The 16,821-nt window shown below is 43.4% G+C and overlaps 1 protein-coding gene across 15 annotated transcripts in view; it reads right to left on the bottom strand.

Moving 5' to 3' along the window:
* Positions 1-16,821, bottom strand: part of ccser2a (coiled-coil serine-rich protein 2a) — a 64,069-nt gene that overhangs the window by 8,042 nt on the left and 39,206 nt on the right. For 5 of the 15 annotated variants that reach the window (XM_046358543.1, XM_046358541.1, XM_046358545.1 and 2 more), the window contains 7 exons: positions 13,010-13,127; positions 7,829-7,940; positions 7,332-7,521; positions 5,113-5,184; positions 4,939-5,031; positions 3,905-4,033; positions 2,078-2,206 (listed from right to left, as the gene is read on the bottom strand). In XM_046358543.1, coding sequence (XP_046214499.1) covers positions 2,078-2,206; positions 3,905-4,033; positions 4,939-5,031; positions 5,113-5,184; positions 7,332-7,521; positions 7,829-7,940; positions 13,010-13,127 — 843 coding nt within the window. The remainder of the gene's footprint in view (positions 1-2,077; positions 2,207-3,904; positions 4,034-4,938; positions 5,032-5,112; positions 5,185-7,331; positions 7,522-7,828; positions 7,941-13,009; positions 13,128-16,821) is intronic. The other 10 variants (XM_046358549.1, XM_046358552.1, XM_046358548.1 and 7 more) reach the window with 4 other exon arrangements.

Here is a 16,821-nt window from a genome sequence, read left to right as displayed (position 1 = left end):
CCCGCGCTATTTCAAAGACCCCCACGGTTAGGGAAGTGGATAAGAAATGAGGTTTCTGATCAACCTCCTCCCTGTCATTCTTGTACAACACAATTACAGCAGAAGCCTTCTGCATGGCCACCTGCCACGGCTTCATTTGCAGAAAGGAAAGTTTGAAATGGGAAAGAGGGCCTGGGCTTGCCTAGAGCTGACAGTGACTGGCATTTTTATTGGGCTGTCTGCAGATCAGGGAGAGCTTTCCCATCTTCATCTAACATTCTGGGGTGAAGACGTAGCTACTTCCCATGTCTGACAGTTCAGGGGGAACACTTTTACTTTACTGACTTTATTGTCCCAGTGAAATATTGTTGCAGTATCATGTACACGCTTAAAGTGGTGTTTAAATACAAATTGACAAAAAATGAATAACAGTTACATACAGTGTATACCGATGAAAGAAGACCAGCCTGCTGACCTTACTGGGTGGATAAGATCGGAACATTAACCAGAGCTGTTTAGAAGGTATATCACACCTGACACAAATGATTGTCCAGTTCTGTTTTTCGTGCCGGGGGTGTCCTATACCTGGGGGTGTCCTATACCTGGGGGTGTCCTATACCTGGGGGTGTCCTATACCTGGAGGTGTCCTATACCTGGGGGTGTCCTATACCTGGGGGTGTCCTATACCTGGGGGTGTCCTATACCTGCACCCAGAGGGGCGTAGTTCAAAGTCCAGGTACAGGGGGTGGTTTGGGTCTAAAAGTCTTTTGTGAGCCTTGCTGATGGCCCTGACCTTAAAGATCTCATCCAGGCCTGTCTGTTTGACTCCAAGTACCTTGCTTGCTGTGGTAATAATCCTTCTCAGCATATTTTCTGTCTGACAGTGGCATTGCCAAACCAACAAACAATACAAAACGTTTTTAAAAAGTGAACACTTGCTGTACAAAATGTACAGGAGTGGGGACAAATCAAATCCCTGTGGGGAGCCTGTGTTGGTGGTGCGTTGGTCTGATACACAGGGACCCACCTTGACCTCTGGCTCAGGAAGTCCAACAGCCACAACCCCCCACCCCCATTTAAGAAGAAGTCCCTTACGTGTGAGTCTCTGTGCCAGAATGTACGTCTGGGTTGTGTTAAAGGCAGAAGAAATGTCAACAAACAGAACTCTGACATGGGATTTGGCGCCCTCTAGATATCTATAGATCATGTTGAGGAGCGTAAGAATGGCAAAATCAACTCCTCTGTTGGTCTGATAGACTAAATGAAAAGGGTCGAGGACATGGCTTTTCACAATTTCCGCAAAGCATTTCATTACTAAGGATGTCAAGGCGACAGTGCAGTTGTCATTCGGCACAGAGGTTTTAGATTCTTTAGGAATGGGTATACTTGTTGAGTTGTTCCACAACAGTGGCAGGTGTTGCTGGATGAGGGAGGATTGGAAATTGTAAAAACACCAGATAATTGTTCAGCACAGAACTTTAACACTATTTTGTCTGGGCCTGGACTTCCGTGTGTATTACATTCCCTGAACTATTTCAAATCATCAACCTATTTAACAATAACCCGCTCACACATTTGTAATGACACTTTCATCAGTTGCACCTCGTCTGATTCAAATTGTGAGAAGAAAACATTCAGTTCATTAGCCATGTTCTGCCCCACATGTCCACTGATTTTGTCTGGGCCTCAGGCACACAAGTAGATGGACCCGTTATTAGATGGATTTGTCTTTCATCATGATGTCATTAGCATGCTAACAGTGTCTTGGCCTAGCATGTCAGTGTGATGCAGTAATAAAGTGTGCATACTGCTGTTGATTTGTTCATGATGAAGCAAAGCACAAGCAGTTATACTAGTAAAGTGTTCACTTCCCCTTTCATCTTACAAACTGGTCTGAGGCCTTATTTGTGGAGCATGGTGCCATTGCTTCTTACAAATGATCAAGGCATTAGCAGTTCTGCTAGCAGTGTCCTGAAGTACCTTGTATCATCCACTAGAAAAGTATTTTGCTAGTCTGAGGACAGCACCAAGAAAGGTGATACAACCCAGGTCTGTACACAAATGTTTACTTCAGTAGTTCTGGCAATTAAATTTGCACCTGTCTGATAATATGAAGTTGATTTACAAAGCAGCAGCGTTCTGGTGGTAGCTGGGGGCAGGGCGGTGAGTGTGGAATCTCTGGGGTCTCTCTCTCTCTCTCTCTACCTCTCTCCCTCTCTCCCTCCTGCTGACAGGATGACAAGAGCATATTGTCTAATTACCACTTCGATAATGATAGAAAGAAAGGGAGGGGAAAGGAGAGAGAAGGAGGAAAAGAAAATAGAAAAGTTTGAGGAGGAGAGACAGGAAGACAGTAATTAGCCTTTTGTCTTGGTGTGACGAAACAAGGTTTTGCATTCTATTATTCTTCCTGCCTGTTTGATTTTCTACATTATTAATGAGGCCGTTTGGTATTCCCCTGTTGTCTAAGCCCTTTGTTCAGAGACCTCTTCTCCTGTCCTCTTTCAATCCTGAACCTCCAGGCACACATGCACACTCTCTCGATCTCTCTCTGACGCTCTCGAATCCCAGCATTGCATTAACAGTGTATAAATTAAGCCATAGGGAGTTATATCTCATAACATGAGTACCATTCATATCTTCTGTAGTTAATGTGGACTACGTTAAATCTATCAAAGTGTGGTGTGTAGAAGACTCTCGTTCCATAAGAGATCAGAAAGCCCTGACAACATCCTGATCATGAGTATTGTATTGGGTAAACTCTGAGTATTGTATTGGGTAAACTCTGAGTAGTGTATTGGGTAAACCTCAAAAAGAGACTGGTAGGCAAGGACCTGGATGTCACACAACAACAGTATCGGTAGTAATTAGGATCAGAGAAGATATTTGACCTCTGATGAATTATTTCATTAATAAGATGAGGTTTAAGGGCGTTCCATAGTGACGTCGTGTGAGATAAGTCATGCTAGCCACATGTGTCCCACATCCGAAGACACATCCATAATTGGTAGACGGTTCTGATTCGAGAATTGCCATTTGTATCGCCAATCAGTGAACAAGAAACTATTAAACCCAGTTTTTAGATGCACACCCCTCCACAAATAAAAATCTAATATGGATGCCAATGTTTTGTTCTGGATTTGCACGCACACATTTCCTCTACTGCAAGACTGATTAGCTAGACAAACAGGTGTGAAACACAGACCAGTGTGCACGCAGTGAGGATACAACATGGAATGTGATGCCAATGGCGATTCTCCAATCAGAACCGTCTACAGATTATGGCTGTATCTTCGGATGTGGGACACAGCAGGTACAGTGATTGAAGCATGACTTATCTCACACGATGTCACTATGGAACGCCCTTAGACCTCATCTTATTAATGAAATAATTAATCAGAGGTCAAATATTGGGCCAATGTTCCACCTGCTCCAACAGTCCCTTTGAACTGTCTGTGGAGAAAGTGTGTGAGTGAGTGAGTGAGTGAGTGAGTGAGTGAGTGAGTGAGTGAGTGAGTGAGTGAGTGAGTGAGTGAGTGAGTGAGAGAGTGAGAGAGAGAGAGAGAGAGAGAGAGAGAGACAACAAGAATAATTAAATAGGGAAAGAATAAGCGAGAATGACAAATACAGAGGTAGAAAGAGATAGCCACTACACCTGCCTTGTGTGTAGATGGCTGAGGGCTGACGGCGTGTCTCAAACACACAGACAGTCTCACTATCCATTAAGTGGTTCCACCATTTAGGACAATGGTGATGGGGTGGGGGATCTGGAGGTGCAGTACCAGTGAGTATGTTGAATGGGAGGATAGGTTGTGAGGAAAGGGACTATAGGTGATGGACTGACTTGATGACTGACTAGCAGTGGACAGATGAGACTGGCTGTGGGACTCCATTCTCCAGGTATATATTATACAGGTGTACTCACGGCAGGGCTGTTTCCTTGTCCTCTCCAGGGGGTCTGTGTGGCCTTGTCTTGGTGCATCTGTCTGTCCTCTTCCAGCGACGGTGCCCTCTGGTGACAGTGACAGCTCACAGGCTGGTCAGCATGAGCAGACTGGGGCAGGAGAGAGAGTTACCACTAATGTATCAGGAAAATACAATAACAACTGATCCACTAAGGTGAGTTGGTATTCAAAAACTACTAGACCCTGTTAACTCTAATACTATGGAGGTCATTCCCAGTGGGTTTTCAACTTTAGACTATAGCAGTGGATCAGTTGCTAATTCACAGTTTGTCGTTAAATAATGTATTCATTCCAGGAGCACCAAGGTCAGATGAGGGGAGGTTAATATTCAATCCAATTGGTAACTTCATATAATCAATTAAGCTGAGCTAAATTAAAATTCAACATACCCACGTCTGTCTCTCTCCTCACAGTTCAATAAAAACAACACCAACCACCCTTTGCTAATGAGTAAAACAGAACATCTGCATGAACTCCTAGCAGCTCAACCCACAGAGTATTCAGTATTTCTTACTCCCTAATTATATCATTCTCTCTATTATTATTTCTCTCATCTACTATTCAATCAGTAACTCCCTTACTATTTCTCTCCATAGTAATGAATTATTATTATATCTCCCCCTCTCCCTCTCCCCCTCCCCGTAATTGGGAGAACTAGAGCGTTTGGAACACTGATGTTGCTCTGACATTTGCTATTACTGTACCTTACGTTGCTCTGACATTTGCTATTGCTCTACATGGGGAATTTGAATAATGTCAGTGGACAGTCTGGTTGTTTACCTAACGAGCACATTAGGCCCTGGACACTAATGAACGTCACAACACTGATGGATCCATGTGAAAGCAAACATAACTGAGGTTAGTATGTCGGTGTCTTGACTATGGAATTCGTAGAAACATAACTCCCACGTGCAATGTGCTGCATTATGATGGAGGCAAACGCACTGGCAGAGAATGACTGCCGTTGTCTCACTGACCCCTCCTGGAGACTCACCGCCTGTTGCTGTCGTGTGAGCTGCGTGATTGTCCTGTCCTTATCCCTCAGCTCCTCCCTGAGCACCCGCACCTCCTTCATTAGCTCCTCCAACTGGAACACATACACAGTGGTTCATTCTGAACACGGCTAACAATGCTACTTGTCTTGGTTCCTGGATGTGGCTGACTGTACCTGTATAGTTGTGCTGTTATCCTCCTCAACCTCCTCGCCCTCTTTCACAAGCTCTGGGCTTCCATCCTCCATCTACAAACACGAAGCACACACGTTTCAGTATTCTGAACTATACTACATGGGGGCAGACAGCATGACTAGCTGTATGGATATTGACAGGTCATTATAATGACACTACTAATTGCTACTAAGTTTGGAGCCTCTTCTGTAATGTCTTCTGTAAATCAAATCAAGTTTTATTTGTCACGTACACATGGTTAGCAGATGTTAATGCGAGTGTAGCGAAATGCTTGTGCTTCTAGTTCCGACAATGCAGTAATAACCAACAAGTAATGTAACTAACAATTCCAAAACTACTGTCTTATACACAGTGTAAGGGGATAAAGAATATGTACATAAAGATATATGAATGAGTGATGGTACAGAGCAGCATAGGCAAGATACAGTAGATGGTATTGAGTACAGTATATACATATGAGATGAGTATGTCAACAAAGTGGCATAGTTAAAGTGGCTAGTGATACATGTATTACATAAGGATGCAGTAGATGATATAGAGTACAGTATATACGTATGCATATGAGATGAATAATGTAGGGTATGTAACATTATATTAGGTAGCATTGTTTAAAGCGGCTAGTGATATATTTTACATCATTTCCCATCAATTCCCATTATTAAAATGGCTGGAGTAGACAGGCCTTGCTCTAGCTAGCCTATAGCCAGCTGGGTACACTGATAAAGCCAGTTGCTCGTAGCTCAGAGAGAACAATTGCGATTAAAGTAGAGCGTCATTCTACAGCTGCTGCCCACAGCACATCATCACAGCTCCAAAGAAAGATCATTAAGAAGAGAACATCTAATGGTGCCGAAGGCCAAACTACCCTGCTAAATACAGACAACAAACAGACAGACATACTTTCAGACTTTCTCAATTAGACATTTTTGTCATTTAGCAATTAGATGACTATAATCAACAGCAACAGCATTACTTTGTGTAACGAACCTTGCCTAGGTAGGCCTGTTATGACCCCCCCCCCCCCCTTGCTACGATCTCTACATTTTGCACAGACAGAGGTCAAATTAACATGAATCAAACATGGGTACAAATAATGCACATTTATACTCACTTTGGTCACGATAAAAGATGTTCCTTTTTTGGAGATAATTAACATATTCTAGGCTCTGACAAGCAAATCAAATTACTATCACAGAGAGGCTGTGTGGTGCTTTGTCATGTCACAGACCCTCTTTGGGCACAGTTGACTTGTTCTGGAGGAATGTAATGTGCTGAGGGCTATGAGGGCAAAGCCAATATCACCCAGCCTGACACTAACATAGATAATGGGGTCCTACAGGGCCAGACAGAGACGCTGTACCGTCAAAAGCTGTACACTACTGATGAACTGTCTCACACATCACATCACTGACTCTGTGTGTTTGTGTGTGTGTCTCTGTTGAATGGAATGCTTCATCTGACAGATCTATTAAGTGATTAAGGAACCACAGGTAACCACAAGGGAGGAGGATTGGCTCCAGGAGTAATAACAGGTAAGAAGAGATGACTGACACACAGAAGAAAACCCTGTGCCACAGCTTAACTGTTGCTCACTCTCAAGACATGGGCATGAGACATGGCATTCAGAGTAAAGCCAGCAGCTATTTTCTACATCACAAAATGGATTAAACCAGTGCATCTCTGCTACACAGGCCTAAAGGGTCACTGTGACTGGCATGTGGCAGTGCATATTTCTTCTGCCTTTAAACTTCAGAAGCCTTCTGTCACCTGGATATTTTGATGTGTGATAAACTCCTATAAAGCTACTGCTTAACAAAACATGTGCAGCCTCCGTCTGGCAAATTAAAAACTCTAACCTGACATCATAGTTATCCTAATCAAGTGACATTTTATTGGACGCTAAATCTATTTGATTCTAAAAGGAGCTGACGCCAGTGACAAGATGTGATTTCCACTTGCTTAGTCAGTAAATAGCTCAAATCAACTAAGTGATTAGATTGGAATTGTATTGAGTTCCTAAAGACTGCCTTCGAGACTTTGAGGGTGTGTGTGTGTGTGTGTGTGTGTGTGTGTGTGTGTGTGTGTGTGTGTGTGTGTGTGTGTGTGTGTGTGTGTGTGTGTGTGTGTGTGTGTGTGTGTGTGTGTGTGTGTGTGTGTGTGTGTGTGTGTGTGTGTGTGTGTGTGTGTGTGTGTGTGTTACCTGTAATAAAATCTTGAGTTTGAGCAGCTTGTTTTTCACAGAGCTGCAGTCCTGGGCCATGTGTTTGAGTGTGAGCTCGTCCAGCGCCCCCGAGTAGCCATCGTGTCTCCCTACAGGAGGAAGAGGACGGGGGCCAACCATGAACCCTCCATGACAAGTGTAACCCTCATACTGCTGGAACACTGGACCCCTGGGAGAGGATGGATAGAGAGAGAACAGAGAGAGAGGAGAGAGACAAAGAGGAGCATGTGTTATTATTATATTATAGAAAGAGGAGAGGCAGTAAGAGAAGGACCTTTGCCACATTGACTAGGCTTAAATGGGAAAATTAAGTCACTTAACAAATGCACTCTGGCTTTATCCAGAAAATATCCAATAATGGCCCATCATATTTCACACAGCAGCTTTATATTCATGAATACAGCACACCTAGTAGACTATGTTGTGTTTGGTCTTTTTTGCCATTTTCATGCTGTAGAACAGCTGCTGAGTCTCACCTGTTGTCATTATGGAAGTAGTCTAGTTCATTCCAGCGAGGCTGCCTCCTCCTCCAGTGACCCTTTCGTCCCCCCCTCTCTGAGCGGTCAGAATGGGCCATCTCATCAGCGTCTAGATGGATGAATGGATAGATAGATGGGTAATCCACAAGGTAGCTTAGAAGTGTGTGTGTGTGTGTGTGTGTGTGTGTGTGTGTGTGTGTGTGTGTGTGTGTGTGTGTGTGTGTGTGTGTGTGTGTGTGTGTGTGTGTGTGTGTGTGTGTGTGTGTGTGTGTGTGTGTGTGTGTGTGTGTGTGTGTGTGTGTGAGGGTGGTTCTATATGTTGCATGTAAACAGCAGAGGAGGCTGGTGGGAGGCTGAAATGGAATAAATGGAATGGAGTAGGGCTGTCCACGACAAAAACAAATCTTTGTCGACAAAGTGTTCTTTTGACGAATCAATCGGTCAAAATATTTTTAATCAACTGTATTTATGCACTGAGCTTGTCTGATGCTTTAAGCAAACTGTTTGATTAAATAATTAAGACACACAAATGACTACAGGGAGTCCTACTGCAATTGATTTGATTGTGCCGGGCTCAGACTTGCTGCGCTGTGTTAAAAAAAGACCGAATGACTGTGTGACTAACACCCGTTGTCTCTATCTCCTCCCTGCTGCAGCTACCACCACAGAACATCAACAGTATTAATCGTGCTACATACATACATACATTGTATTCGACATGTGGTTGCGTGAGGCTTGGTGCTCACGGAATCAGTAGGCTATTAAGCAAACACTCATATAGGTAACACAAGCAGGATCAATCTTATTTCTGTAGATCGCAAAGTATTCAGACCCTTTGACTTTTTCCACATTTTGTTTACGTTACAGCTTTATTCTGAAATGGATTAAACTGTTTTTATAATCTGCACACAATACCCGCATAATGATAAAGCAAAAACAGTTTTTTATTAATGTTTGCAAATGTATAACATTTTTGGAACTGAAATATCACTTTTACATAAGTATTCAGACCCTTCACCCAGTACTTTATTGAAGCACTTTGGCAGCGATTACAGCCTCAAGTCCTCCTGGGTGTGATGCTACAAGCTTGGCACACCTATATTTGGAGAGTTACTCCCATTCTTCTCTGCAGGTATTCTCAAGCTCTGTCAGGTTGGATGGGGAGCGTTAGCTGCACAGCTATTTTCAGGTCTCTCAAGAGATGTTCGATCGGGTTCAAGTCCGGGTCCTGGCTGGGCCACTAAGGTACATTCAGAGACTTATAATAATAATATAATATATGCCATTTAGCAGACGCTTTTATCCAAAGCGACTTACAGTCATGTGTGCATACATTCTACGTATGGGTGGTCCCGGGGATCGAACCCACTACCCTGGCATTACAAGCGCCATGCTCTACCAACTGAGCTACAGAAGGACTTGTCCCGAAGCCACTCCTGCGTTGTCTTGGCTGTGTGCTTAGGGTTGTTATCCTGTTGGAAGGTGAACCTTCGCCACAGTCTGTGCCCCTGAGCACTCCGTAGCAGGTTTTCATCAAGAATGTTTGTACTTTGCTATAGTCTCCCCGTCCCTGCCGCTGAAAAACATGATGCTGGCACCACCATGCTTCACCTTATTTTTTTACATAATTTTTTTATTAACCTTTATTTAACTAGGCAAGTCAGTTAAGAACAAATGCTTCTTTACAATGATGGCCTACACCGGCCAAACCCGGACGAAGCTGGGCCAATTGTGCGGCGCCCAATGGGACTCATAGTCGCGAACGGTTGTGATACACCATAGGGATGGGCCAGGTTTCCTCCAGACGTGACGCTTGGCATTCAGGCCAAAGTGTTCAATCTTGGTTTCACCAGACCAGAGAATATTTTTTCTCATGGTCTGAGAGTCTTTTAACAAACTCCAAGTGGGATGTCATGTGCCTCTTACTGAGGAGTAGCTTCTGTCCGGCCACTCTACAATAAAGGCCTGATTGGTGGAGTGCTGCAGAGATGGTTGGATTCCAATCAAGTTGTAGAAACATCTCAAGGATGATCAATGGAAACAGGATGCACCTGAGCGAAATGTTGAGTCTCATGGCAAAGGATCTGAATACTTGTAAATAATGTACTTCTGTTTTTTGGCAAACATTTCTAAAAACCTGTCATTATGGGGTATTGTGTGTAGATTGCTGAGGATTTTTAAATACATTTTAGAATAAGGCTGTAATGTAACAAAATGTGGAAAAAGTCAAGGGGTCTGAATACTTTCTGAAGGCACTGTATGTGGATGATTTATGAAGCCAGGCACATTTAACAGTTAAGGGCACTGCGTTCATCCACCTCTGGCCTGCTCGCCTCCCTACCACTGAGGAAGTACAGTTCCCGCTCAGCTCAGTCAAAACTGTTCGCTGCTCTGGCTCCCCAATGGTGGAACAAACTCCCTCATGACGCCAGGACAGCGGAGTCAATCACCACCTTCCGGAGACACCTGAAACCCCACCTCTTTAAGGAATACCTAGGATAGGATAAAGTAATCCTTCTCACCCCCTCCCCCCTTAAAATATTTAGATGCACTATTGTAAAGTGGTTGTTCCACTGGATGTCATAAGGTGAATGCACCAATTTGTAAGTCGCTCTGGATAAGAGCGTCTGCTAAATGACTTAAATGTAAATGTAAATGTAAATGTAAACAGTTAGGCTGTTGATTATGGACCTAATTAAGTCAGGGTATCCTCTCGCCTCACTTTTTTGAGACAATTAAGGCAAGGGCTGTAATCGAACGTGGGAGAAAGCACGTTTGTTTTAAAATAATTACATTTTTATTTGTGTTGCACCATTGTTCTTACATAATATAACAATATACAATTTCAGTAGCACGTCTTAGACTGATGGACTATGGCGTCCCCACGGCCTCCACAATAGACAGGTGTCTTGTACATCGTGATTTTTTTAGTGTGTTTTTTTTGCTACTGCTCAACTAAAGAAATCTCGGTCGACCAACAGCCTATCGACCAAACAATCGACCAGTCGACTAAGGGTGGTCAGCCCTAGAATGGTGTCAAACGTGGCTTCCATTTGTTTGATGTGTTCAATACCATTCCATTCTGGTAAGCAGAGTCCTGTATACACTGTGCCAAGCATACACAAACATTGCCTCATGGTACAAGGTTAACTTAGGGGACTTTTATTTGTTCACACACACACACACACACACACACACACACACACACACACACACACACACACACACACACACACACACACACACACACACACACACACACACACACACACACACAGACACAGACACAGACACAGACACACACACACACACACACACACACACACACACACACACACACACACACACACACACACACACACACACACACACACACACATATATATATAGTAGAGTTAGGGAGTTAACCCTAACCCTAACCCTAACATATATATATATATATATTCACTGATTTGTACTGAATAAGACATCAAACCCAAGAAGAAGGCTTTAAGCTAAGGCCAACAGTCAGACAGTAGGACTCTCAGGGGTTAACATGAACAGAGAGAAATAACAAAACGTATACACACCCACAAAACATTTACTGTACATTACAGACACAGACAGACACACAATTTATCTTCCAAACAGGGCAACCAAGGATCATAAATATTTGGCGACACTCTAATCAAACAAGCCATTAATGAACTGAGACAAAATAAAATGGTGTGCCAGTCTTCAAATAACTCAATCTTACTGTTGTAGCATGAGAGTTCTTCAGCTGAGGACTAAACAAATACCTTACGCAGCCTCTCCACATACCGCAACTGAAGACGAGCCTGTCTCAGTAGTTAGCCCAGTAATTCCACACGTGACCTGCTACATTCCAACATGCTCTGCTACATCCGTCAACTTCTTCTCAACATGTACAAAACTCAAATCCAAACATTACAAATCCAAAGTGGTAAAATGAAGAGGGAAAAGAAGCTAAAGTCCTAGTCAGCTTTTTAAAGGACTGGAGAAACTCTTTCACCCTGCTGTCTGTTTTCGGAGAAACTCCCCAAGTGGCCAGAGAGGGAGAGGCTGGGGTGGCTGTGTCTGTGGCCAGGCTGGGAGTCACCGGCTTGGGCAGGGTGGGGAGAGGCCACCAGGACCTCCCTGTCATTGGAGCTGGAGCCTGCCTGCAGGAGAAAATAGCAGGGCCTCCTTTTCCCTTCTCCCTTTCCCCTTCCTGCTTGGCTGGCAGAGCCTGTGCCCATGGGAAGGAGGGAGGAAGGGGAGGAGAGGGAGGATGGGCCTACGGCTATGCTACATTGAAGCTCCCTCCTTTCCTCCCCTCTCTTTAGGCCTGCCACGGAGGGCTGAGCTTGGCTGGACCCTCTGTCCCTTAACTACGACCCCTCGCTACGACATACAGAGCTATAAATAAATACGGTCTCTTTCCAGGATGCCGGTTGGATTCACAATCCTTCAGAGTGAACATTCCTGTCACACACACAACACACTCAATGTAGTAGTGCTCTGTGAACTGAAAAACCAGGCTCTGTGTGTGTTTGAGTGTATAGAGACAGAATGAGATGCACTTTGGGTTGTCTGTGAGTTTTATGGTCATAAAGGGACCCTTGTTAGCAATCCTTTGGCAGGACTGGTCAGCAGTCTCACACTGGGCCGAGTGTTTTCAGAGCAGTGGAAAGAACTGCATTCGCCATGAATGACACTGTCAGTATGGCATTCACAATACAGTGGAGAGACTTCCTAACCTAAGATTCATGATCAATGACCAATGAGCACTGACATAGGGAGTTTGTGATGGTTTGTATAATGTCACAAAATGCCAGAATCTTTCTCTCACGCAGACACACACATAGGTGCTCACGCACACCCACAGCACACCTACACACACAAATATAATCCTGCTGTCTCTGAGAATAGAGACCTATTCACCAAAACTATCTTGTTACTTAATCAGCAGTTGAAATAGGACCAGAGGAATGTGTCATGATTAGAGATTAAATTGTCATTTCCATAGGTGTTCCATGATTACATTTACAGAATGGAATCAAAAGCTACACTCAAAAGGTGAGAAGGTCTGGTCACAGTGATTAGGCTTTCATTGTAATGATTAGGGCTCTACTGAACCAATCACTAGTGTTAATGAGCACCAAGCCTGGGGAAAGATGAAGGAAGCGATGACTGTACCTGGAGCCCCTGCTGTCTGTGTTCGTAGAGAGCCGTCCTCAGGGAGGTCCACGTCCAGCATGAGGTCGTCATCCTCCAGGTCAGCTGTCTCCAGGGGGTCCAGGTTGTTCAGAATGTCCTGCATGGTGGGAGAGACAAAAGTTGGTTCAATTGATGTTATGTTATTTTGATTCAATTTATATTATGACAATACTCAAGCTAGTAAGTCAACTGTTTTGTTTTGTCAGTTCACAAGAGATCCTCAAAAAAAGATTGTACAGAATGTCGGGGTATTTCAAAAAACATCTCATAATGCTCCCATCTGTAAAGGCATGATTAGTTCACTGTTTTTGTCTGCCAGTGCAAAAGTAGTGAGTACATTTTTATGCTAACAGTTCTCCTTTTGAATCAGACTCTCACGGACAAACAAAGGTTGTTATTCAAAACAACAAGAAGCAGAGTCGGAGACAACAAAAGATTTGCAGAAATGAATTTCTCAAAAGAAACATCACTCTTGAATGAGTATAATAATGTAAAATCGGTAAGTATGTCTTATTATTAAAGCTAAAATAGTTTGCACTTTGCTTGTTGTTGAATTCAAAGCATAACGTACTCAAAAGCAAAAAAGGCAAGAGTACAAATTACTACTTCAAAGTATGAAGTGTTGATTTGTACTCCTCACCTTTTTGTTTTCCAAAGCATCAATTCCCAGGCCATTTTGTGCTTCAGCAGAAAATGAAAATACATAGAGAGGCCTCTACTTGAAGATGTACCCATAACATGATGGTGGTTGGTGCTATTTAATGGATGTTGTGTTATTAAAGGTTAGGGAATGGTTATCTAAATCAAAAACTGGCATTGAAGCAGGGAACCTTGATAGAAAACAGAAAAATAACATCCAAAATATCTTCTGATCCATACTTATATCTGCCAGTGCACCCAACTGAACTGTACTCAGTCTTTCTCCCACACGCCTGCTCTCTTCTGCTCCCTCCTCTGCTTTTTTACTACTTCTATTATCACCCTCTTTACTTCTCCCACTCTCTCTTTTTCCCTTTCTCTGTCCTCTTCCTCTCGTCTCCTTGCTCTCTTCCATTTTCCTCATCTCCTCCCCCTCCCCCACTATATCCCTCTCTCCTCTAGAGGTTCCTCATGCAGAGCAGGCCTTAGTCACGGCACGTTGCTCGAGAGGAAATGGCATTTCACACCGGTAAGGCTGCGGCTTAGATGCTGAGCGGGCCACATAATCTCCCCCAAGGAGGAGGAGAAAAACGCTGGTTGAATGAACTGGGAATCTGGGGTCATATTTCACACAAATCCCACTCCAGCTGACTGCCCTGGGGCTCTGACATTGGAACCGCCAGCCAAACAGAGAGGACTGGGGGGTCCAACAGAACCACAGTACCACAGCAGGTCCCCATGTTGAAATTAAGCTAGCTCCAGTGGTGGTCCCCTCAGTGGTGCTACACCTCCTGTTCAGTAGATGGAGACTGATGGGCAACTGATTTACAGGATTAGCATGATTATCCCTCTCTCTCGTCATACATCTTTCATATAAAGATAATTCATTCATTGAGCTTACACGTTGTTCAAATATTTAATCGATTGAGGTTACATATTATTCACATTATGATTACATCAATTCAGAATGCATTTTGCTGTGGTTGTGCACAGGGACTGTAACATGCTATGGAAATTCCTGCAACATTCTGTGTCCCTCAGTCAGTTAACCTCACATTCCCCATCTTCTCCCTACTACCCTCTCAATCTGCACCCGGTGGGGAGATCAATGAAGAATAATAAACCAAAGGAAAAGCCTTGGCCCATTCAACCCCATATTGACTTTAAACTTCTCAAACAAACACAACTCTCTGTTCAGATATGAATCTGAGGTTAGCTGAGGCTCAAACCCACACAGATTACCTCATATGACCCACTAGTGTGATTAATATATGATGTGGCTTTGCCCCCACAACCCAAGCCCTACAGAACTTCAGTCTGCCTAACCCAGAAAAGTAATCAATGCAAAATGAAACTAGAACAAATAAAAAAGGATTGTTCTACTGTATAAGGAATTATGGGTACAAATATAAACATCCAAACGTCTAATATATCCTAGAGAGGCTAAAGAAATGAGTCTGAAACTGTTCAAATCAATAGCTGTCGCAGATTCTCAGACGTAGTCACCAGCCCCTCTGCCTGAGATTAGAATTATCATGGCATTTTCATTACATGTCCATTCTGTTTCCCATAACTCTCAATCAAGGCTTCAGAGCTGCCTGCAGATCAACTGCTGCTCCTTCAGTAGATCTTCACTCTAATTGAAGGTCAATCCCAGACTAAATGTAACACAGTTGGGCTTACTGCAATGTGAGATACTGAAGATCTCAAAACTGTTTCTTTGATAAAAGACCCATACAGTATCTCCAAATCAAGTTTTACTAAGCTATGTGTGAGTGTGCCTCTGCAATGCCTCCACAATGACATTATGTTGACCTTATTCTACACTGAAGTTCTGAGTTGAAAGCACTAAGCTTGTCCTTTAAATATAAAATATGCCTTCTACCTCTACAATGATAGCACTTCTTTGTAATCCAATTATTCGACTCATTTACTGCTCTTGAACTAATGCATTTCCCCCAAACCCAATTCTCAGGCTCTATCCAACTGCATATGACCATTCTCTGTGGTTCTATAAAGGATGTAATGTGGTGTAATCTAGGCGTCCGTTGCTGCAAAGGGCTTATTGACTTTTACAGGGACAATTAGAGGGTCACTATGAGCACGGAAAGTGTTAGAGAGATTGATGAGAGCAGAACTTCCCTTCCAAGGACACTAGAATGATACTGACTTGGGCACAAAAGAGAGATTTAAGGAGAGATGGCCCCATAGCACTGATCTAAGGTCAGTTGTGCTGCTTTAGGTTGGGACATTCAGGGTTGGGATGGTTAAAGGTGATAGGCAAAGGTTTCCCTGTACATTTAAAAAATATATTTTTTTATAACAGCTACATTTGAAAGACCTTCAAAATCGTGACTTGTCCAGATAATCAGAGACTAAAAACCAGCAAACCATAACAACATTTCTCATTCATTGTCATATCCCGGAGTCTGTTGACAGACGCTACGATACCATTTATGTTACATGTGTCTGTCCACAAAAATGATGAGCTCACAGGCTGGAGTTTGTACTGTTGGGAACACAAGCAGAATTTTCACATTTTCCATTAGAACCAGCTATTCCAGTGAGGAAATAATCCGGTGCCAGGATCATTTGCCCTCTGACTGCCTACAGTGACCTCACATTCAGAAACGTTCCAAAAAGCGGAATCCGCATTGACCACCATAGAGTCAACAAACGTTTTATTTCTGCTTTGGTCATATGGGCGGCAGAAGTGGTGGGAAATAGATCACTGCTCTTTCTCTGCTTCTGGTGACAGGTGCCTCTTAGTTCAGCCAACCCGAACCCACCAGAATGTGTTGGATGGACAGTGGTCGGTGTAGATTGGTTTAAATTCATCCAGATTTAACATGGGAAGAACGGGGGACATTATATGCACGCTTTCATTTGCGGAAGCAGAAGCGGATTCTGACGCCAGTGTGTGAATACGGCTTGAGAGCGGCGGCGGTGGGATTTATGCTAAATGACAAGACAAGAAGCTGTTGTCCATCTAGCTGACTATAATAAATTACTTGAAACGACACTGTTTACAGGGTTTTGTATTTAAGGGCAGTGCTAAAGTGGAGCAAGTATTTGGTGTGTGTGTGTTCTGATACGGTGTCTCTTTGTACTTGGCATGAGGGAATTAGGCCTTTCATAATTACACTACATAC

Source organism: Oncorhynchus gorbuscha, linkage group LG08 (assembly GCF_021184085.1).
Source record: "Oncorhynchus gorbuscha isolate QuinsamMale2020 ecotype Even-year linkage group LG08, OgorEven_v1.0, whole genome shotgun sequence".
NCBI lineage: Eukaryota > Metazoa > Chordata > Actinopteri > Salmoniformes > Salmonidae > Oncorhynchus > Oncorhynchus gorbuscha.
The sequence above is the reverse complement of the archived record's forward strand: the minus strand, read 5'-3'. Positions and strand labels throughout refer to the sequence as shown.